Genomic DNA, 23352 nt, shown 5'->3' with positions numbered 1-23352 from the left:
CCAAAATCAGTATTTTGTGCATCCTCAGGAATCTCATTGAAAAAAGTGCTTACAATTTTCTTTCTGTTTATTTCCCCAGCAACTCTTTTCTTCCCATCCCATTTAATGACTTGTTTAAGGGATGGATTTGTATGTTGGCTACACTGACCTAAAGTTCTTTCCTTTTAAACAGTTGTAATTTTCAACAGATGAGGGAATAAAAACATAACCTTTGGTGTTTTCTTTTCAATAATATCATGCCTGCAAGGTGATGGAAATCAAACAGTTCAGAACTCCTTTGGCCATGCTATGATGCGGCCAGTTTAACTCATAAAAAGTAGATTATGACTGCACAGTACAACCTCAGGTGATTGAACCCTTATACATTGTTCAGTAAATCAAAACTATGAACAGTTCAAGCCAAAATAAAAATGGTGTCGTTTTATTTTAGGTTAATGGAAAAGTAAGAATGATATAAATCACTATCCAACAGAATTTTTTTATGATGTTGCAGAATAACTTCTAGTGTTTTGAAGGATACTTCAAGAAATGGTATTAAGCGATAACCATGGGGCATCTGGTAATTGTCAATACGAATCTTTGTGATGCACAAGAAATCATTTATGAATTAATGACACAATGATTTTTAGTTGTATCTTTGACCTTGTATTTGAAACATTGAATTTGTATGCATTGTTTTAATGGCAGCATGTTTCAGAGCAGACATTGGTGAAGTCGCTCAAAGATGTCCTATATATTTGCATTTTTGGCAATTATCATTGCCTCTAAATTACATGCCTGGGGCAGCTCTATTTCAAACATTCATCTTGGACAAATGTAGACTTCATTCAGATTCTGCAATGCATACCATGACTTAAGATGTTTGGAATTCACTTTTAACTTTGTGTATGCAGATGATCGTAATAAAAAAAATATGTGCAGGAAAGGAAATATGAATGCCGTTAATTATTTACGTTCGTTAGAAATTCATTCACACGATTCCAAAAGAGAAGCATTGAAATTCAACTTCTGGGAATCTGTATGAAAAACTGAAAATGCTTAAAACAGTCATCAGGGCAGGCAACATCTGCAGAGCGATTCAGGTCCGGGATTCTCATCGTTACTGAATATAGAGAAATTATGTTGCAGCGAGGATGGGAGAGGATGGATAGAAAACTGGAATATTTGTGGGTTACCTGCTGTGCAATTGAAAATCAAACTAATCAAAGGAAATGTTGTGTCTTAGCACTCATTGGGAAATTTATCTCCCCATTTCTCAACTCTCTTTTTGTTTCCTAGCATGAAGCACCCACAATAGTACAACAAACAAAATTCAACTGCAGTGAAATTTTCAGCCTCACTTGTCTAAAAAAAAGACTAATTTTTCACCCACAATATAACCAGTTTTCAGTAGCCTGACTCAGCCTGAAACCATGCTTTTTTAAGGACCAAAGCTCAAAATTCATTCTTTGTCCTCATTACAGTCTTTAATCTAAAACAAATAAAGTCTGGGCTGCTTTAATATGGGGGTGAGGGTCATGGTCAGATTTTGCTTCAATTATTCTAGCTTGAGTGCCACATCTCATGAGTTGGCTGCCCATTACTACAGAGTGGTGAACTTCATGAGAATAGACTTAACCTACTCTCCCTAAAGCCCACAGGAGCAGTTGAGTTGGTTCAGCCTGTGTATCGTGTTTCTTTGAAGGTGCAGGTGTTCAAAGAGTGTACATGTCTGACAAGGCCCTCCTTCATGACTTCCTGTCAGGAGTTCCTAGCTACATCCCCGGTGGACTTTATGCACACAGGAAATGACTCCTATGGGCATTGTTCTTCACCAGTTTGCCTAAGTGTCTCTGCCTTCTGAAAGCAGTTTCCCTCCCCGACTCCTCTAACATTGTGGCATCCACTCATTCAGTGGCTACACTCTCCTGTGACTAGAAGAGTGGTGTGTTCCTTTAAGAATTGGCTGCAATACTGTAATTGTTCCTATTGTGCAACTTGCTGAGAACTGTGAGGATTTGCAGCTCCTCAATTTCAGCACGACATTTCACAGGGAAACCTGACAATGTTGTTTTGTGAACCTCGCAATTAAAGTTCTCCTTCTTTCTGCGACTTTCACAAGCAGCATCAGGGTGATTCACAATGCACACCTACTGTCTAAAGAAACAAATCAGGGCAACCTTTAGGCAATTATCTCTTTTTTAAGTCCCAGGTGAGCTCAGGTGAATGAATTGTGAAACTAGTTTATAAAATTTATACTGGATCCCCAGGGATCAGAAAATTGTAGTGAAATTTATGTGATTTAATCAGTATGTTTCAAAAGCTGATCGGATCTGCCGGAGTAGATCTGGTGAAGCGGTTTCAATTGGTGGGGGACTTAAAAAAGAAGTTAAAAATGATCTTCTGGTGCGAGACTTAGAATACTCCAGACTTAAAACCAGATCCCATTTCAAGGTTAATAGCCAAGAGTCAGGAGTATTTTATTGACTAATGTCCCAACATGGAGCAATGAAATTCTTACTTGCAACCGCACAACAGATATGTAAACATAGTACTCTGTAAACACCATAATAAACAACAACAAAATAAAGCTCAGTATATATTTTAAAAAATACAAGCAATAATAGTGCAAAGCCAAAACCATGCCCCCCAAGTCTATGTATTTTGGAGCTTATTTGTAAGTTGTCGTGTTTAATAGCCTGATGGTTGTTGGGAAGAAGCTACTCCTGAACCTGGATGTTTCAGGTTTCAGGCTCCTATACCTTCTTCCAGATGGCAGGAGTGAAATGAGAGTGGCCATTGTGGTGTGGATCTCTTCACTGAAGATGACCATCCAGAAATATTTGTTGCAAATGAAACTACCCTGGATGATGAACTGAGAGGAGACCACGACAGCAGGGATGGAAATGACTGCCCAGCTGCTGCTGTCAATTGAATATCCATTGCATGCCAAGGGGAGCTTCTGGTCAAGCAATACAATCACAACTTCATAATGGGAAAATCCAGAGTTGACACAATGCTGCAAAAAGAATTACAGCTTCAACTGGTCAAATCCATCTTCTGGACCGATAGCACAACGGTGCTTAAGTACATCAACAACGAAACCAAACGCTTTCAAACATTTGTAGCAAACAGAATCTCTTTTGTAAGGGGTGTTACTGACGTATCACAATGGAGGTATGTTAGTACAAAGGAAAATCCTGCAAATGAAGCATCAAGAGGACTGACAGCAGACCGCTTCTTATGCTGGAAGAGAAGAAGACTGAAATGATACTGTCTAATGGGCAGAATATTGGAGACTATACCAGATGCACAAGCTTTTGTGCGTACTGTTAGACTTCAGCCTAAGAGTAACATCTTGGAAGGACTGGTGCCTTGAAGATTGAAGAATCACTATAGTAGATTAGATGCCAATATATAGTGCATGCTTTTTTGATTAAGTGTGGTTTTTATGGCTCCTTTTAATGTTTATTAGTGATTGTTTTGTTATATACTTAGAACATATAGGGGCCGGTGTGTAGGAGCCATTTTGTGTTTATTATCTATCTTAGCATATTATTATATTCTTTGTATCCTGCTATATTATTTTTGGACTAGGGGGTTGTCGTGAGATAATACTAGTCCAAATTTTTGACATTTGTACGGATAAATGACTGCAAGTCACCACAGAAACTCTAACATTTACTGCATGATTCGGCCCAGTGATCGCCAAGACAATTGTCATTTCAAGACTGAACTATGTTGATGTTTGGGTAAGGGTTGCAAAAGATATAAAACAACGACAAACAAAGATATGGATCAGCCACGTATACTAACCGCAAAGGGACTGGCAGGCCAAGGAAGACCTCTACAGCTGATGACAGAAGAATTTTTCTATAATAAAGAAAAATCCCCAAACACCTGTCCGACAGATCAGAAACACTCTTCAGGAGTCAGGTGTGGATTTGTCAATGACCACTGTCTGCAGAAGACGTCATGAACAGAAATACAAAGACTACACTGCAAGATGCAAACCACTGGTTAGCCGCAAAAATAGGATGGCCAGGTTACAGTTTACCAAGAAGTACTTAAAAGAGCAACCACAGTTCTGGAAAAAGGTCTTGTGGACAGATGAGACGAAGATTAACTTATATCAAAGTGATGGGAAAAGCAAAGTATGGAGGAGAGAAGGAACTGCCCAAGATCTAAAGCATACCACCTCATCTGTTAAACACAGTGGTGGGGGTGTTATGGCCTGGGCATGTATGGCTGCTGAAGGTACTGGCTCACTTATCTTCATTGATGATACAACTGCTGATGGTAGTAGCATGATGAATTCTGAAGTGTATAGACACACCCTATCTGCTCAAGTTCAAACAAATGCCTCAAAACTCATTGGCCGGCGGTTCATTCTACAGCAAGACAATGATCCCAAACATACTGCTAAAGTAACCAAGGAGTTTCTCAAAGCTAAAAAATTGTAAATTCTTGAGTGGACAAGTCAATCACCCGATCTGAACCCAACTGAGCATGCCTTTTATATGCTGAAGAGGAAACTAAAGGGAACCAGCCCCCAAAACAAGCATAAGCTAAAGATGGCTGCAATACAGGCCTGGCAGAGCATCACCAGAGAAGACACCCAGCAACTGGTGATATTCATGAATCACAGACTTCAAGCAGTCTTTGCGTGCAAAGGATATGCAACAAAATACTAAACATGACTACTTTCATTTACATGACATTGCTGTGTCCCAAACATTATGGAGGGCACTGTCCCACTCAGTTTTGTCAAGGTATCCTGCAGAAAGTTGAAAGGACGAGTAGCATCAATACATTGATTTGATAAATTATCCCAGTAATCTTTAATGTATTTAAACTATGAGCTTGTCACTAACAAAACCAATAATTAAGCCCTAAGCGCAGGCCCAGGGAGAAAGGTGGAGTGGTGCTTGAACTAAAAAATTGAACGTCACCTGCTTGGATAGGTAGAAATCTGAAATGCCATTGCTATGTCAGCTAACTATTCATTTAGAAAGGAGCCAGATTCGCATTGACAGATTAGATATTCAATGGGGTTATTTGGTGTTCAGGATTTGAAAATCAAAAATTCTTGCACAATTCTGATATTGAGGGACTTGCTGATTTGCATAATTTTAGCAGCGAAATGTTTTGAAATGAACTCCAACATCCCCATTGTCATGTTCTTCCAAAATCATGAGTATTCCCAAATCCGAGAAGTCACTATTTTCTTTTAAGGATATTCCTGGACCAGAATGACCATTTGGGAAATCGGGGCAATTCCCTTGCCATCTTGAACAGGATGGGTAGCCCTGAGTTAATCAATAGCTCCTTTCTTTGTGACTTTCCCAAGGAGGCTTGCATGCTTTATGAGGAACTAGTTCCCTTTAACAACCCACCCAGTCAGAGGCAACTCCATCGTTGAGTTCCTAGTTTTTGTTACTTATGAAAAGGTCCTTAATTCGAATTCAGAATCTGTCAAAAAAAAAGTTGCATGGCAGCTATAAGCACTTAAATGTGGTTTCCACTTAACAGGCAGAAACTTGAGCTGTAGACGGTGTAATTTTTCTCATTATCTTGAAGCATTATGCTGGGTTGTCATTTTCCCTGCTTGCTGCAGCATTCTGAATCTAAACACAACAAGAAGTTTTCCCCCATGAAAATGTGCTGCTACAGACATCCCTCTAATTAAGGAATACAATGTCCGTCAAATCTGCTTTTGAAGAAAACTATAAAAGGAACATGCCTGTGGGTGCATTGTGTTAGCTATACCCTAACATACGCTAAACTAAATTCCTGGTTCCAATTGACATTGTCCGTGGATGCAGTATTTCAGAGATGTATTATAATTATGCCATGAAGGTATCACAAAATGCTGGAGTAACTCAGCAGATCAGGCAGCATCAAGGAGAGAGGGAATGGGTGACGTTTCGGGTCGAGACCCTTATTATTTGTATCATGAAATTATAGCTAGGTGCATGCCAGTACATGCTACACCTGCATAAATTTGTAGCAATACCATAACTCTGTAATTCTTTTAAGAAATTAATAATTAAAAAAAGACCTCTGATGTATTTTGGGGAGGAAATAGATCCTAAGCTTGGGACTGAGGAGGAAGAGCAAATGTTTCTCAGATTTATAAAAGCAATAAATTTCAAGGTCTTCTGTCAACTCACATCTATTAACCCAGTTAGGTGACAAATGTTATACTGATTTATATTTCAGTGTCTTTATTACTTCTGAGATGGCTATTTTTCTCTTGAGAACTCAAAACTATGAACTTCATATCACCTTCAGTCTTTTCTAGCTTTGAACTCATGAAGTAGTGAATGATAAAATATTGGAGTCAAGCCATAGGTGGCTTATTAGCCTTTATTCACAGAGCTGTGTATTTCATTCACTCCATCCCGTAGATAAATTCATGCTCCTCTTCCGAAACTAGCTCTTGTGTAAGTATAGGCATCCCCAGGTTATGAACTCCCTACTAATGGCCATTGCTACCTATGAATGAGTTTCCATTATACTATTAAATTGAGGTCCAACATAGGCTCAAAAATATTCATTCCTATGCCCGGCAACATTAGCTTCCTCCCTCTCTCTGCTTTTGGTAAATATCAGTCTAATGTACTTTTAATGTCATTCCTTGCAATTCTGTAGAGGTGTGAATACCATGTCGAGAGATTTTTGTGCATTTTCCAACTTGAGGACTAAATCGACTTAAAAACAGAACCCATTTGTTACCAGGGGCTGGCCAGTAGGTATTAAGTGTCCAATTAATATACACCTCTAGATCCAATTTGCACATTGATGTAAATCACTTCATTACAATTAACACATCTCACATGTTATAAATGGCTACTTTAAAACTTGAAATATAAACAGAAAATTGTGGAAATTCTTCAGCATTTTCAGCATTTTCTCTTTTTATTTAAGATTTCCAACATCTGCAATTTTTGTTTTTATTTCTTGATTTGTTTAAAACGTGATTTGGCTGCATTGTTGTTATTTGATTTATTCCATGTTCCATTCTTTGTCAATTTTATTTGTAACAAAAGTTTTTTCTGTGGAATGTGGACTTCTTTGCTCAGCAATCTATTAAGGCAAAGAAAGTGTTGCATCCCTGGCACATAGCCAAACAACCACTCCATCTCAGAAATATTTTCTTCTGTTAGAAACATAGAAAATAGGTGCAGGCGGAGGCCATTCGGCACTTTGAGCTAGCACCGCCATTCATTGTGATCATGGCTGATCATCCACAATCAATAACCCGTGCCTGCCTTCTCCCCATATCCCTTGATACCACTAGCCCCTAGAGCTCTATCTAACTCTCTCTTAAATCCATCCAGTGATTTGGCCTCCACTGCCCTCTGTGGCAGAGAATTCCACAAATTCACAACTTTTTCACTTTCTCTGGGTGAAAAAGTTCCTTCTCACCTCAGTTTTAAATGGCCTCCCCTTTATTCTAAGACTGTGGCCCCTGGTTCTGGACTCGCCCAACATTGGGAACATTTTTCCGGCATCTAGCTTGTCCAGTCCTTTTATAATTTTATATGTCTCTATAAGATCCCCTCTCATCCTTCTAAACTCCAGTGAATACAAGGGTAGTCTTTTCAATCTTTCCTCATATGACAGTCCCGCCATCCCAGGGATCAATCTCATGAACCTACGCTGCACTGCCTCAATTACAAGGATGTCCCTCCTCAATTTAGGAGACCAAAACTGCACACAATACTCCAGATGCAGTCTTACCAGGGCCCTATACAACTGCAGAAGAACCTCTTTACTCCAATACTGAAATCCTCTCGTTATGAAGGCCAACATGCCATTAGATTTCTTCACTGCCTGCTGTACCTTCATGCCAAAGTTGTAATGGATGTTCGATAATTTATGGGATGTGGGTATCATGGACAAGGACATCATTTGTCATCCGTCCTTTATTGTTGTTGGGTTGTTGATAGTGAACTGCCTTCTTAAACCACTCCAATCAGTCTGATGATGGTACACCATTGCGTAAAACTGACCATAGAGTCATAGAATGATACAGTGTGGAAACGGGCCCTTCGGCCCAACGCCCACACCGGCCAACATGTCCCAGCTACACTGGTCCCACCTGCCTGCGCTTGGTCCATATCTCGCCAAACCTGTCCTATCCATGTACCTGTCTAACTGTTTCTTAAACGTTGGGATAGTCCCAGTCTCAACTACCTCATCTGGCAGCTTATTTCATACACCCACCACCCTTTATGTGAAAGATGACCCCCTCAGATTCCTATTAAATCATTTCCCCTTCACCTTGAACCTATGTCCTCTGATCCTCGATTCCACAACTCTGGGCCAGAGATCCGATCTATTCCTCTCATGATTTTATACACCTCTCAAAGATCACCCCTCATCCTCCTGCGTTCCAAGGAATAGAGACCCAGCCTACTCAACCTCTCCCTATAGCTCACACCCTCTAGTCCTGGTAATATCCTCGTAAATGTTTTCTGAACCCTTTCAAGCTTGACAATATCTTTCCTATAACATGGTGTCCAGAACTGAACACAATATTCTGAATGTGGTCTCACCAATGTCTTATACAATGGCAACATGACCTCCCGACCATGGTATCCATGGTAGTTAGGCAGTTTATCAGAAAAGCCAAAGTAACTGTGATGGATTTTGCAGATGATAAATACAACAGCCACAGTAATTTGCAGATGAGGAGTCAGTGTTTAGAATAGGCTGTTTTTGTCCTATGTAGTGCTGAGTTGCCTAATTATTTCAGGAGCTACACTCATCATGTAAGTATGTGTAGCATATGCCTTCATGCACCTGACTGGTTGTTCTAGATGGGTAGAAAAGCTTTTTGTATTTTTGTGGTGAGTCACAGCATTTTTAGCTCCAAGGAACCTTAGTGTTCCAGTTGGTGTTTGGTCAACAGGATCTCTAGGAGACAGATTGTCAGGGAATCACAGTGGTAACGATGTTGAATATCAGGAACAAGCGATTGGACTCTCCTTTGTGGGAGATGGCGTCTTCTTGGCACTTGTATGGTTTGATTATTATGTGCCTCTTATCTGCCTATGCCATGACCTTACCTAGGTATTTGTAGGGTGCAATTTGCTATTTCAAATGCCGAGGAGTTGTGAATGGAATTGAATTTGAGCAGTCATCAGTAAACACATTCAGATCTGATCTTTTGATGGGAGGAAGGACATAGATAAAGTTATTGAAAATGGGTGGAGCAAGGACATTGGCCTCCTGAATTACCGCAGCAATATCTTTACAGATGCAGCATGGAAATAGAGAGATACAGTATGGAAACAGGCCCTTCGGTCCACTGAGACCACGCCAACCATCAATCACCCATTCACACTAGTTCTATGTTAATCCACTTTCTTATCCACTCCCTGCACAATGGGAGCAATTATGAGAGTCCAATTAACCTACAACCCACATGTCTTTGAGATGTGGGAGGACATCATGGAACTGAGAGAAACCCATGTGATCACAGGGAGAAGGTGTAAACTCCACATATACAGCACCCACGGTCAGGATCGAACCTGGGACCCTGGCACTCTTTGGCAGCGGCTCTACCAGCTACACCTCTGTGCCGCTCTTATTCTGGGACAGTGAGATGGTTTTCATATGATAATGTGAAGGATCTGCAGGGATGGTTGGGCTGGGTGAAACTTTGCTGTGTCCAATATCACGACAGATATCAGGTGGTTAGCTTTTTCTTTCATGTGACTGGATCATGGCAATTTGATGCAACTTTTTTTAGAGGATAAATTTAAGGTTGCATCTATGCCAGATTCGGCAAATTTCTAAAATAAAATCGAACAATGGTGAAAATGAAAGGCAGACACAAATATCTTGGATATTACAGATACTGTATTCTATTTTGTTATTCTTATTACTTGAAATTCTAAACAATAAACAGCTGAGACAGAGTTGCAATGGAGTAAATCATAAATCAAAATAATTGACTGTCATTGTAATTAATTCTATTTGGTTGCCATTTTGTATTAGTTTTCCTTCTAGTTCATTGTGGGAAAGAGTATCTTCTTTGGTAGAAATGGATGAACGTGGCAATTACTCTAAATGTGAAAAGTCATTTGACTCTGATGATTATCACTGCCTTGTTTATCTGTTTCGCTGCACATCTGAGCATGTCTAAAATACGTCTCATCAGTTAAAACTTATGACAAATCTGTCATATCTAAATAAAAACTTTTAAACTGTGCATTAATGTTTTCTTTGTTGGTTTATTATTAAGTTTATTCTAAGTAGTTTTCAGCTGTTTGCAGTGTTCACAACTTCCCATGATACGTGTGAAGTCTTGAACTGCATTGAAGTGTTATTTGTATCTGCAAAGCCGTAAAACTGTAATTAAATAAAGTTTGGCTCTGCCCTAATTCTTCTGCAGTTCTCCTTATGCTGGGGGCCTGATTAATATTGTGTTGTAGAATTTAATGCAATGATAATTAGAAAGATGGTATATCCTGTAGGACAGGCAACCTTCATTTTATGCCATTGTTTTAAATGCAGTACTTTTTTCTTGTTTTGCAGGGAGCTCCCAAACCAATTGCGGTGGAGCCTTGCTCAGGAAATAAAGCAGCTGTTCTGACTGTTTTTATATGTCTACCACGAGGTCCAACTGGCACCCCGCCCCCTGGACAAACAGGTAAGGTAGCTCTCTTGCTTTGGTGTTGAAAGTCCATTGAAATACTGGGGAATGCTTTCTCTTGCCCATGTAGGCCTTGTGCATTGCTAGGTTGACGTGACTGAATGGTTCAATGGTGCTTTTATTGTCACATGTGCGAAGTGCTAACACAGTGAAATTCTTATTCATACAAACAGTACAGTGGAGTGTGGCCATACCAACGATCCTCAATTAGCAAGGGTGCAGAAATAATCTACTGAGCAAGAGGTGCCAGAGGTTTGACTCAGGGACAAAGCAGCAACTGATCATTTTCATGTGCCTCAGAAATTCAACTATTACATAGTTTGGTATTGGGAGTTAATTGAAAGTTTGATAAGTGTTTTCTTAAGCTAAATCTACTGAAGGAATTTTGTCAGAATATATGTAAATTTAAGGCCTGGAAATGGATGATAATCCATGTAGTGAGAAGTTACAAGCAGACAGCAAAGGTACAAGTATACACATACTGCAGAGCAGTCTCAAAGACCTGCTAAGTTTCCAAGTTCCACAGCATGAGATGATGAAAGTGTTTCTCGCAGCTCCTCCACTAACATCTTCACTGTGCCTGGAAATAAAGATGATGACTGTTAGAAGCTGTCACATTGTGCTCTTCTAGTGACAATCTTGATATCAAGTCAATTGCAACATGAGCGTTTTGACAATTAAAATGGAACTTGTATCCAATTTCTTTCCGGGACCACTAAAATAATTAATGTTAATCTGAGGAAAAGGCTGGTTTCACGTGCAAATAAACTTCTTTTTCTGACCTTTGTTCCTTTTTTTTAGGAAAGACTCATTGCAAAACAATATACTACTTTGCACTTTTTAACTCTCTTGGTATGATTTCATACAAGATGTTTAAACATAAAACTTTGATAAAGAACTATACATGTTTGATGTTGCCCATGCTTGGCAGCATGCCAGAAACAGCAGATTGATAGTAATATTTACCTGAATTGTTCAATTCTACACAGGTGGCTTGGAAACAACAGGTTGAATCGAATGATCTTAAAGCAGAGTTTTATTTATCTCTGTATTGATATTGGATTATAATATAAGCAGCTGCATTGATTTTCACAACAGATATTGGCCTTGTGCTGGAATTTTAATCACGTCCCCCGTTTGTGCTGAGGTTTACTTCATACATTCCTAGATTGCAAGGACTAGAAAGCAAAGCAGCAGTGTTGGTCATTTTAAGTACATAAGTTCAATACTTGTAATACTTGCAATAACATCTGATGAACTTAAATTCAACTAATTAAATTAATGCAAGATTTTAAAAAGAGCTGGTGCCTATTAAAATATTCACAAAATTACAACTTTGCAATTTGGTAAAGATTCATCTGGTGCACCAATATCATTTGGAAAAGGTTGTCTATCCCCCTCCTCCACCCACACCCCTACCCCACATAAGGTCTGGTGCATATATGAATCCCGATCCATCAATGGCCCACTCTTAACTACCTCCTCATACATGGGCAATAAATGCTGGCATAAATAAAACAAAAGATTGCCTTTTGCCATTTCTGTATCCAGATAGAAGACTAAGATGTTGACTTCCTCTTGTGTGAATATACAGGTAATCCTTCATCACTGTTTCTCACTGCCTTATTGATTGAATCCAAAAAGCTCTTTTACTGCTATGGTGAAGTAAAAGTGGTTCTCCCTGGTTGCTGGATCTGTGGTGAATTTCATAACACAACATACTCACTGCTTTCATGACCCATTTATATTATTTCTATAATATAAACTTGCAAGTATAAATCATTCCGATATCCTTTTACTGATGGAAAATTGATATATAATTACTATCTTCTTATGAATGCAATGGAGGATGCGGGCCTGGTTTCACTCAGATGCTACATATTTCCTTATAGTTATTTCTCTCTGTGTATCAGAGGTAAAGTAAAAATGCGTAATTTAAGCAAACAATTAGTGGTGAGGAGTATTGGTGTAATGATCAGCACAATACTTTTCTGATGTGTTAAGGCCAGTGATTAAACAATTTAACTTGTTTATAACTGAAAGAAAGATCTGAATCTCTGTTACTAGTTGAAAATCAACTGGTTTGCTGAGAGGGCATTTAAGAGTCAATCATTGGAATCAGTCCTTATGGTTTATGGCTTGATAGCAGACATTTGGCTTGACTGGGAATAAGTGATTGGGGACAATCCTGTACTTTTGCAGTCATCATTGCTAACAATGGGTCATTTTTTTTACACCAGATTATTTAATTTGAAAGCTGTAATGGGGGTTTTCACTCAGATCCCTGGATTATTACTCCATGCTCCTGGGTTACTAATCCAGTAATTTAATCACTGTGCATTAGCAGCATTATACATAATGCTGGAGTAACTCAGCAGGTCAGGCAGCATTTCTGGAGAAAATGGATAAGTGACGTTTCGGCTCTGAACCTTTCTTCAGACCATTGCCTGTTCTGGTTCGAACAATGGGTCATTTTTCGACTAGAAAAGAGTTAATGAAGTAACAGATTTGAAAAATGTGGGATTAGTGGTTCCTCCCTGCCTTCAGCCCTTCTGTTTAGGTGCCTGGTTCATGGCAGTAGAATTAAGAAGAGAGGAGACACCTTGCACAGATGAAATCTCACATATTTTGAATATCATGTTTTATTATTTAGAAACCTTAGATGCATTTATAACTTGAAATTTCACAAAATCTGTTTCTACTTCAAAAGAAGAAAACCCCAGGGTAAGGTTTTAAACCTGTCAGCATGACAGACCAAAAATAGAGTATATCCCTGTTTCCTTACACTGACATTGTATAATGTAGCACTGCAGAGCTATAGTTTGTATGGAAGACATTGCTTAATCTTGGTTTGCAAGCTCTGCATTCAGGGAGATTCAATTACTAACACTGTGAAAAAGATACATGCCAGAGAATTAATAATGCATTAACAAAAAGATGAATTAATTTGAGTCTTAATGCAGTTTTGCTTTCCAAGAAGAAATCTATGCAATATATAGATTTATTTTCAAGTTATACAATGCTATATAACGACGATGCTAGAATATGACAGAGCTGCAGTTGCTCTGCTACATTTTAAAATCTTTACAAAATCTCTTTTATTTAATGGTGTGCCTTTTATGAGGTTATTTTAGCCACGATGAATTTGATATTCTGGCATCTTAACATGAAACAAAAATTTATACTGCTTGATGAAACAGCCCTGAGTATGCACTCCATATGAGGATCGATACAAGGCAAAGGATTATTCATCTGCATGTAATTTACTGAATTTCACACAGCATTTAATAAAACTGTTCAATCAGATTAACTGCCTTTATAGGACATCTACGATGAGTGAAATAACCTTACATTTCAGGTCAGAGTTTTTCACCAGGACTAGAAAAGAGTTAATGAAGTAACAGATTTGAAAAATGTGGGATTGGGAGAGAGAACAAAAGAAAATGTTGACAGAAGAAAATAGGGATGAAGGCAAAAGAAAGTAAAAAGCCTATTAGCACCTACCATTACTGAACTTTAACTCTTTTTGTCGTTTAACTATTCTTGCCTTCAAACTGTCAAAGATGTGAGCTTTTGCACTGCATGGTCCTCCACCCTTTCTCTGCCTGTCGGCACTTTTAAAAACAGTTACCCATACTTTGTTTTTAATTTTTGATGAAAGATAATTAAACTGAAAATATAATTGTCACTCTCCTTTCCACCCACCTGACCAGCTGAGCATTTCCAACTTTTTGGTTTCATTCTGTTTGTGGTATCTATAGAACAGTACAGCATAGCAAACAGGCCCTTTGACCCACAATGTCTATGATGAACATGATGCCAAGTTAAAATAATCTCCTCTGCCTGCATGTGTTCCACATGCTTCCATTCCCTGCATAATCAACGTGCCTATCTAAAAGCATCGTAAATGCCACTATAGTATTTGCTTCAATCACCTCCCATGGCAATGCATTCCAGGCACCCACCACTCCCTGTGTAAGAACACTTGTCCCACACATCTCCTTTAACCTTTGCTCCTTTCACCTTAAAACTATGCCCTCTAGTTTTTCCCATTTCCACTGCAGGAAAAAAGTTCTGATCGTTTACCCTATCTATGCCTCTCAATTATCTTGTTTGTGACTGAACTTCAGCCAAAACGGTACACGATAGCGCAACAATTTTAGGCCCACCTTACCCACCATTGTCACTTTTGTGATAATGCAAGTAGTTTTATTGAAATCGGTCTTATATATTTAAAGTTATTCACATTTTTAAGTTTAAAAGGAGGGGAGGGAGGGAGGGGGGAAGGGGGAAGTGGGGGCGAAGGGAGAGGGGAGGGGGGGTTGAGGAGAGAGGGCAGTGGGGGAAGACAGGGTGCTGCACCAATGCAGGAAAGGTTTGGGCCCAACGGGTCCACTTAGTCTAGTAATTTTATATATTTTTACCAGGCCTTCTCTGTCTCCGGCTCTTTGGAGAAAACAATCCAATTTGTCCAACCTTTCCTTAAGTTAATTCCCTCTAATCCAGGCAGCATTCTGGTACTCTCTGCACTAACCTCTTCTGCACTCTCTCCACATCCTTCTTGTAATGGGGCGACCATTACAGCACACAATACTCCAAATGCAGCCCAACCAAGTTTATAAAGCTCAACATAACTTCTGGACCCTTATCCTCAATGTCCTGAAGGCAAGCATATTGTTTACTATACTATCTACTTGTGATGCCACTCTCAGGGAACTATGGACATGGACCCCAAAATCCCTCTGTACATCAATGCTGTTCAAGGTCTTGCCACTAACTGCTTACTTTTCCTTTACATTTGACTTCCGAAAGTACAACACCTCACACATGCTTAGATTCCCACTCCATCTGCCATTTCTCCGCCCATATCTGTAACTGACCTATATCCTCCTGTCGAAGGATCCTTTGACAGCCTTTCTCACTGTCCATAACTCCATAAATGTTGGTGTTGTCTGCAAAGTCCCTAACCAACCCATCTACATTAATGTGCAAGTAATGTATGTAGATCACAAACAACAAGAGGTCCCAGCACAGATCCCTGCAGAACACCACTGGTTACAGACCTCCAGCCAGAATAACACCATCTCACCACTGCTCTCTGTCTTCTATGGGTAAGCCAGTTCTGAATCCAAACTACCAAGTCACCGTGGATCCCATGCATCTTAATCTGTATCAGCATACCCATGAGGGACTTTAACCAGTGTATTTTGTATATTCTGGTGATTTATGAATATAATTTATTTGTCCACACCTTTGGCATCCCTTTTGGAAACCTATTTCTGTCACTGAATTGTAGATATTGAAAAGTCCAGTCTTCATAATACTTAGGAGCCTCTTCAGCTACTGTCGGATTGCTGTCGGATTAGTTTCTTTGGACCATTGATATACTTTTTTCTGTTTTGAGATTTTTGACTCCTATATCTGATAATGATCATTGATGTCTACTGGATTCGATAGTAATCAATAGTGAACATAAGGTGATATGTTGACAGAAGGTTTGATACCTGGCAAACATCTCTGTTTTAGTGATTCTGTTGCTTGGCTGTCCTTTCAGGAAGCCCATGTATCCTCTTGATTGTAACATCCATCTCGAGTAGAAAACGAGGTTGAAGTCAGATTTAATTGATGATACAATTGTTACCTGCAGTTAGATCGCCACAATTCCTCAACACTTCTCAATCCCACCCCTCTCCTTCACCCCCTCTCCTTCACCCCCTCTCCATGACCTCTTCTTCATCCAGGCACTAACTATTTAGCAACTGCAAACATTACTATGAGCTTTCTAAATGATTAATGACGGCTGAAATTCTGATAATTCCATGCACTGATCAAACATATGCTGCACATTCTGTGGAAGCAACAATGTGATTGCTCAGAAAGCTGTGGATCTGTTCTGTGATATTTTCACCAGTGTCCTTAGAAATTTTGTTATCCACATCCAGAGGCAACCCAATGGGCCAAGGCACATGTGCTGAGGATAACAAAGAGCAAAGCCAACCTACAATACCAATGGCAAAGCTTTGTGATGCACAATTTGTTAAATGGTTGAGCAGCATTCTCTGGAATTAATTGCCCTTTTTGAAATCAACACTATTTACTGCATTTTCTGCAGGACTGTTTTTCATTAATAATTTAGAAATAAGTGCTGCACGGAGCTGTTTCAGTTATTGCTGTTGTTCGTCACTTGTTTTTGAGTAAGACCATGACATTTAGCCTGTTGTGTTGCAGTGTGGCTTGAGAGCTGTTTAAACCAATCTGAGCTCAAAGAATACTGATCACCTCGCTGCAACTTCAGAATACTGCCCGTGTCAGTACTTTTCATGATGCTCTTTAAGCCTAGCAGTTAAAAGGCACCTGAAATTACGTTTGGTTGTCAACCTCAAAAAATCTCAGTTACAATCTGTGTCAACCCTACTCTTATGGGGCAGTCCCACCCAGCAGGTTTAGGACTGCATCTGCAATAAATGTTGCAATGTCTGACACATTGTGTTGTCACTAATTCCAGTGCATGTAACAGTTTCTAATGTGCAATTGCTTTTCACCTTTTTTGTAGTCTTGCACCTGTTTGTAGATTTGCATGTGCTTACAGATTTGCATTTGTTTGCAGATTTGCATGTGTTTATGAATTTGTATGCGGTAGATTAGCATGCACTTGTAGATTTGCGTGCTAAGGTTTCCTTCACAGGAAAGTGGTTCAGAGATTGAAAAAACTCAACTTGTTTTGACATGTGCCAACAGCAGGAGCAAAGTGCTTAAGGTTGTGTTTTTGCAAATCTCATTTGATTCCATTTCAATGAGCCCAGTGATCCTGTTATAATAAAATCCTTTCTAATGACACTAACATCAATGCAAGTGTTTAAAATGTGTCGGGGGAATAACAAAAGAGATAGAGCCGCCAATATTTATGCATGCATTAGCAGAGGGCACTCCAAAGTTATCATCACAACTTATTATCAGTGTGGTATTTGTAAATGTATGTTATGTCATTCATGACACATTTCATTGTAATTAGATTTGTCTATTGTCATATACATCAGGGTGCAATGAAATTATTGGGTTCTACACCGATCAGCCAAAACATTATGACCACTGACAGGTGAAGTGAATAACATTGGTTATTTTGTTATAATGACACCTGTCAAGGGGTGGAATATGTTAGGCAGCAAGTGAACAGTCAGTTCTTGAAGTAGATATGTTGGATGCAGGAGAAATGGGCAGGAGTAACGACCTGAGTGACTTTAACAAGGGCCAAATTGTTATGGCCAGACAACTGGGTCAGAACATCTCTGAAACGGCAAGGCTTGTGGGGTGCTCCCGGTCAGCAGTGGTGAGTACCTACCGACAGTGGTCCAAGATGGGACAAACCACAAACCGGCAGCAGGGTGTTGGGCGCCCAAGGCTCATCGATGCGCGAGGGCTATCCCGCCTGATCCAAACCGACAGAAGGTCTACTGTGGCACAAATCACAGAAAATTTTAATGGTGGTCATGGGAGGAATGTGTCACAATACACAGTGCATCGCACCCTGCTGCGTATGGGGCTGTACACGGAGGACCAACAACATATTAGGCAGGTGGTCATAATGTTTTGGCTCATCCGGTCACAATGGCTTGGCTGATCGGTGTACGAAGCTCACAGAGCAAACAGTATACACACAGTAATGATAAATACACCAAAAAATACATTGACAAAACAGCACAATTGTGCAAGGTTACAGTGAAATAAAAGTAGTGCAAAAAAATATTAAAATACAATAAAGGAATAGCCAAATGGGGTGGAGTTAAGTGGAAGATGTTTTGGTAGCACCTCTGGGAAAGGGTATGAAATAAATGATTGGTTCAGGATGTAGAAACAAAGCAGATGGTTCTCAATCCGAAACTTGGGTCTCAAGGACCCAACCTAAAACATCACCTATCCATGTTCTCCAGAGATGCTGCCTGACCTGTTGAATTGCTCCAGCACTCTGTGTTCTGATTGGTTTAGGAGTCTGTAGATGTCTGTAAATCGGGATGTCTTGACTTTCAAGCTCCAATATCTTCTCCCAGAACGTAGGAGAGAGAGCAGAGAAAGGCCAGGATGGCAGGCATCCTTTGCCTTCCAGCCTTGCTAATTTAAAACAGTTGTACGCAGGTCACTCCTCCCACAGATGCTGCCTGACCCACTGAGTTACTCTAGTACTTTGTGTTACACTCGCGATTCGTCGCTGGATTTTGTGAATGCTTGAGATTTTTCTGCGACTGTTGGTTTGATGCCAATGAGCGTAGCTCGACGTCTCCTGACGTGGGCACTGTCGTAGGTTGTCGCCTGGTGATGTAGGTTGTCGCCAGGTTGTCGCCAGGTGATTAAGGTTGTCGCCGGTGCTGACATTGGCGAATTCCAAGTGTGGACTTGATCTGATCATCCATCAGTGTAATGTGTCCATAAATTATGTTTTTGCACTTGTATTCTGTTTGAAGTTTGAAGTTTATTGAAATTTATTGAAGTTTATTACAATATTTTTGTATGCCCTGTTGTATGTTCTTATCAACCTTTTAAAAAAAATTATTTGTATATCAATAAAGGAAATTCTTGACATTTTGACGGAAAATTGATGTATGAAGTTATTGTATTTCAGAGTAGTTTCTCGTGGCATCACTTTCAAATAGTCATGATGCAGAATGATTGGAAACCCTACCGTACACCCCCTTTTATAGGGAAAGTTGGTGAAATGTGAATTGGCTTCAGTTGTCTTCAGTTTTCAGGGTCATAGCTTGTCGTAGCTTGTCGCGGGTGGACGTATGTTCACTTCGGTTGACGTAGGTTGTCGCCTCTGTGGTGGTAGGTTGTCTTAGGTGCGGTCGTAGGTGGACGTTCTACTTGCGACGATTGGGTTGCCGGTTTTCCGTAGCTTCCCATAGCTTGGCGTCGACTAGGTGATAGGTTGTTGTACCTTGTCGTAGACATTGTCGTAAGGGGGATGCAGTCACTGGTTTTTCGTCGACCTGCTACGACTATGACAGTTGCCGGCAGTCGCCTTAAAAAACGCCTAACTGGGTCCGGGCCTTTATACATCCACTCCCTACACACAAGGGGCAATTTACAAAGAACCTAAGGGGCAACTTTTATCAGTATTGTGTATATATGAAATGTGTTGTGTATATATGAAATGAGTTAACAGAGACAGTGGTAGAGGTGGGTTCAATTTAAACCTTTACAAAACATTTGGATATGTATTTGGAAAGGAAAGATTAGGAGGGATACAGGCGAGATGCAGACAAGCGGGACTAGCTTTGTTAGGCAACTTGGTCAGCATGAATGAGATGGGCCAAAGGACCTGTTTCTGAGCTGTATAGCTCTGACTCCATCATGAACTTTGGTACATCCCCACCTGTAGAACAGACCCACCTGTTGTGACAGAGCAGGTAGTTCTGCTATACACGTATTTGGACAATACTAATTTGAGATAATGCCATTAGTGAATTAGGGAATACTATTTGTACTACACGGGCTGAATTGGTTGTTATGTAATTTAGATCGGGAATTAGAGAATCACTTAAAAGTTACTTTGGAAATTGACAAGCAGAAAAAAAGTTGTCTTAAAAAACAGTTTTGGGAAAAAGTTCTGTTTCCATGTAACCCACCCACAGTAATTAGACACCATTGTCTCTTCAGAACACAGTCTCAGGTGGCTATTGAAATTGACAAGCAATTGTTTTTATTGTCACTTGTGCAATGATACATTATCAAACAAGGTTACATACTGTCTTTAGTATTTTTAGCTTGCAGTGATAAAAATAAGCTTTTAGCTTTATTTAGGAAATCCTATGGGGAAAAAAAATCTTTAGTATTGTGAGTCTGAAACTCTTCAGTACCTAATCCCCTTTCTCCATTGACACAATTGATTTGCTAACGTGATTTTCCATGATATGAGGTTTCTTACGTAGGAATGCAACCATCACTGTATAGCGGAACTGCCTGCCATTGCAGGCAGGAGGGTGCCTGGAAATCCTCATGACTGTAAACTCTATAAAATCTTGTAACGTCAGTTAAATCCAGGAAAGGAAGACTCTTCCTAATTCCCACCCACCATTCATCTTGCTTTCCTGTTGATATCAACAGGAATATCCTTGTGAACATTTACAACCATCAAAATTCTTGTGAACATTTATCAGAAACTCACCCAAACAAAGCATACAAGAGCAGATTAGATGTTGCAGAGCTTGAGATGAGCGACTAACTAGACATCTCAAAGCTTTTCCACCATCTGCAAGGCACGTCGGGAGTATAATCGAGTGCACTCCACCTACCATTCAGGCTGGATGAATGACCAAAGCCAGTCTTCTGCCATTACCATTCATTACACATGACAACAAGAAATGGCTGGGAGTGCTGGAAACAGTAAAGGTTGAGAAACAAGGTAACATTTTGGCTGCATGACTAAAGACGAGCTCTATTACTGGCCATGCCCCCAGTCAAGCTCTTTCAATACGAATGGAAAATTTCCAGGTTATGTTACATCCACAGAGAGCACGACAAATAGTCCAGCTATTCAGACTGTCCAGTCATTAGCGAAGTGATGTGCAATCAAACAGTCCTTGCTCAACACCAACCAGCTCACTGATGCACAGTTTCAGTTTTGCAAGATCCACTTGTCTTGAGATCCCATTTTAAACTTCACCCAAATATGAACCAAAGATCAGAATTGCAAAGGGGAGATGAGAATGAAAGTGAATGCCTTTGACATCAAAGCAGCAGTTGACAGAAGGTAATTGACGTCAGAGGGAAAACACGCCAATATTTGGAGTTTTTAGAATATGGTGGTTCATTATCAACTATCCTAAACCCATGTCATTGTCGCAGTGTTTCAACAAGGCAGGGTCTAGGCTCAGTACTTTGTAGCAACTTCACCTTCCTTTCTTCATAAAAATAACTGTTCACTGATAATTGCCCATGTTCAATTTCATTTGTTACAGATGAGATAGTAATGACATGCAGCAAATGTGAACACATCCCTTCCTAGGTAACAAACGTGCCAGGCAATTACCAGTCTACCCATTCATCTTTACATTCAATGACATTACCACCACTGTACCCACTATCAATATCATTGTGAACATTTACCAATAACTCAACTGAACCAAGCATCGAAATATCATGCAAACAAGAGCAGATCCGATGGTGCACAGCTTGTGGCAAGTGACACATCTTCTGACAATCTGAATCGATTCCACTTATGACTTATGTAAGTCATGTCAGGAGTTTAATGCAGTACTCTTCACTTACCTGGAATTGCATAGTTCTAATAACACTGATGAAGCTCAACATCTTTCAAGATAAGGAGCCCAACCAATTGACACCTAATTCACCAACCTAAACGTGTCATGCCATTACTGCAATGTGTACCATCTTGCTTAGGTTACACAAATACATTTCCCAACACCCTGACCTCTACTGCAAACGGCAAAGTCAGGAGGTGCCTGAAAGCACCATCACCTTCAGGTTGACCTCGAAGTTGTATATCGTCCTAATTTGGAATTATTTTGCTGTTACTTTATTGCCACTGGATCTTTTCTGGAATTCATTGCCCGACAAATTGTGGAGTGCATTAACCAGCCAAAACTTCGCCTATCTATGTCCTCCAGAGATGTTGCCTGACCCGCTGAGTTACTCCAGCACTTTTTGTTTTACTTACATTTCCAGCATCTGCCGTTTCTTTTGTCGACAGAACACCACAGCCTTCTCAAAAGTAAATTCGGAAAGCACAATAAATGACCTAGTCATTCAAAGCCTTGTCCCAAAATGTAATAATGGAAATTACATACTGTACCAATATGTTTCCATCAAAGATAGAATTAAATTAAAAAAGTCATGTGAATTTTTTTAATCACATCAGAAGCCTAGATTAATATAAAATATTAATATGGGAATTGCAAATAATATTGAGTAGGCCAAAAAATGTTTATTCTTTCCAAATGAAAAAGGTTAGGAAAAAAAATTGTGTTTAGCAGTAAGATCTCAGCAGGTCCATAAACAAAATGATGTTAATATCGTCCTACTTGGCTATCTGACCCTATGCAAGCTAGTTCTGCAGCAGTGCAATGATATCTGGTCTCACTATATAAAATGCTGTGAGTATATAAACCGAGCAATAAATCGCCATCAGTGTTAATCTTTTCCAAAAGAATATCTGCTACTTTCCACTGTAGATCAATTTTCACACTAACAATTTTTACAACATAAAATATATCAAGTAATTCCTGAGAATTCACTTTTCTGTGCTTAGAAGTATTCAGGTATCAATAGCAAAGTGTCTAATGGAATAGGACTTTCCCTTTAAGGAAATGTCAAATCTGATTTCAACAAACAAAACTTGATTTGGAGATCCAACGGAAAAAAAAATTTGAAATGCATTGTAATGGATATAAACATTAATATGATCGTAAACTGTCTGAATGATTTCATGCGTAAAGCTGTTATATCCTAAAATCAATTAATACAAATGTTCAGTATTTAAATATTCTGTGTTGATTACCACAGTTTTCCAGTTAGTTCAAGTTAAAATACTGTGAAATCATTTTGGGGTAATTAGATGTTATGAAGCTGCTTCAATTATTTGATATTAGTCATCTTGAAATTTTGTGGAGATAAGTACGTCATATAGTTAATGAACACACATTTGAAATTAAAATTATTATTTTTTTTACAATGTTCATTTGGTTGATGGG

General features: G+C 39.4%; 1 protein-coding gene across 1 annotated transcript in view; it reads left to right on the top strand.

Moving 5' to 3' along the window:
* The window catches only part of atrnl1b (attractin-like 1b), a 681061-nt gene that overhangs the window by 610678 nt on the left and 47031 nt on the right, over positions 1 to 23352 (top strand). The window contains exon 28 of the mRNA XM_078413453.1: positions 10531 to 10645. Within this exon, the coding sequence (XP_078269579.1) occupies positions 10531 to 10645 (115 nt within the window). The remainder of the gene's footprint in view (positions 1 to 10530; positions 10646 to 23352) is intronic.

The sequence above is a fragment of the Rhinoraja longicauda genome, chromosome 16 (genome assembly GCF_053455715.1).
Source record: "Rhinoraja longicauda isolate Sanriku21f chromosome 16, sRhiLon1.1, whole genome shotgun sequence".
Lineage (NCBI taxonomy): Eukaryota > Metazoa > Chordata > Chondrichthyes > Rajiformes > Arhynchobatidae > Rhinoraja > Rhinoraja longicauda.
Note: the sequence above shows the minus strand (reverse complement) of the source record. Positions and strands in the feature narration are given on the sequence as shown.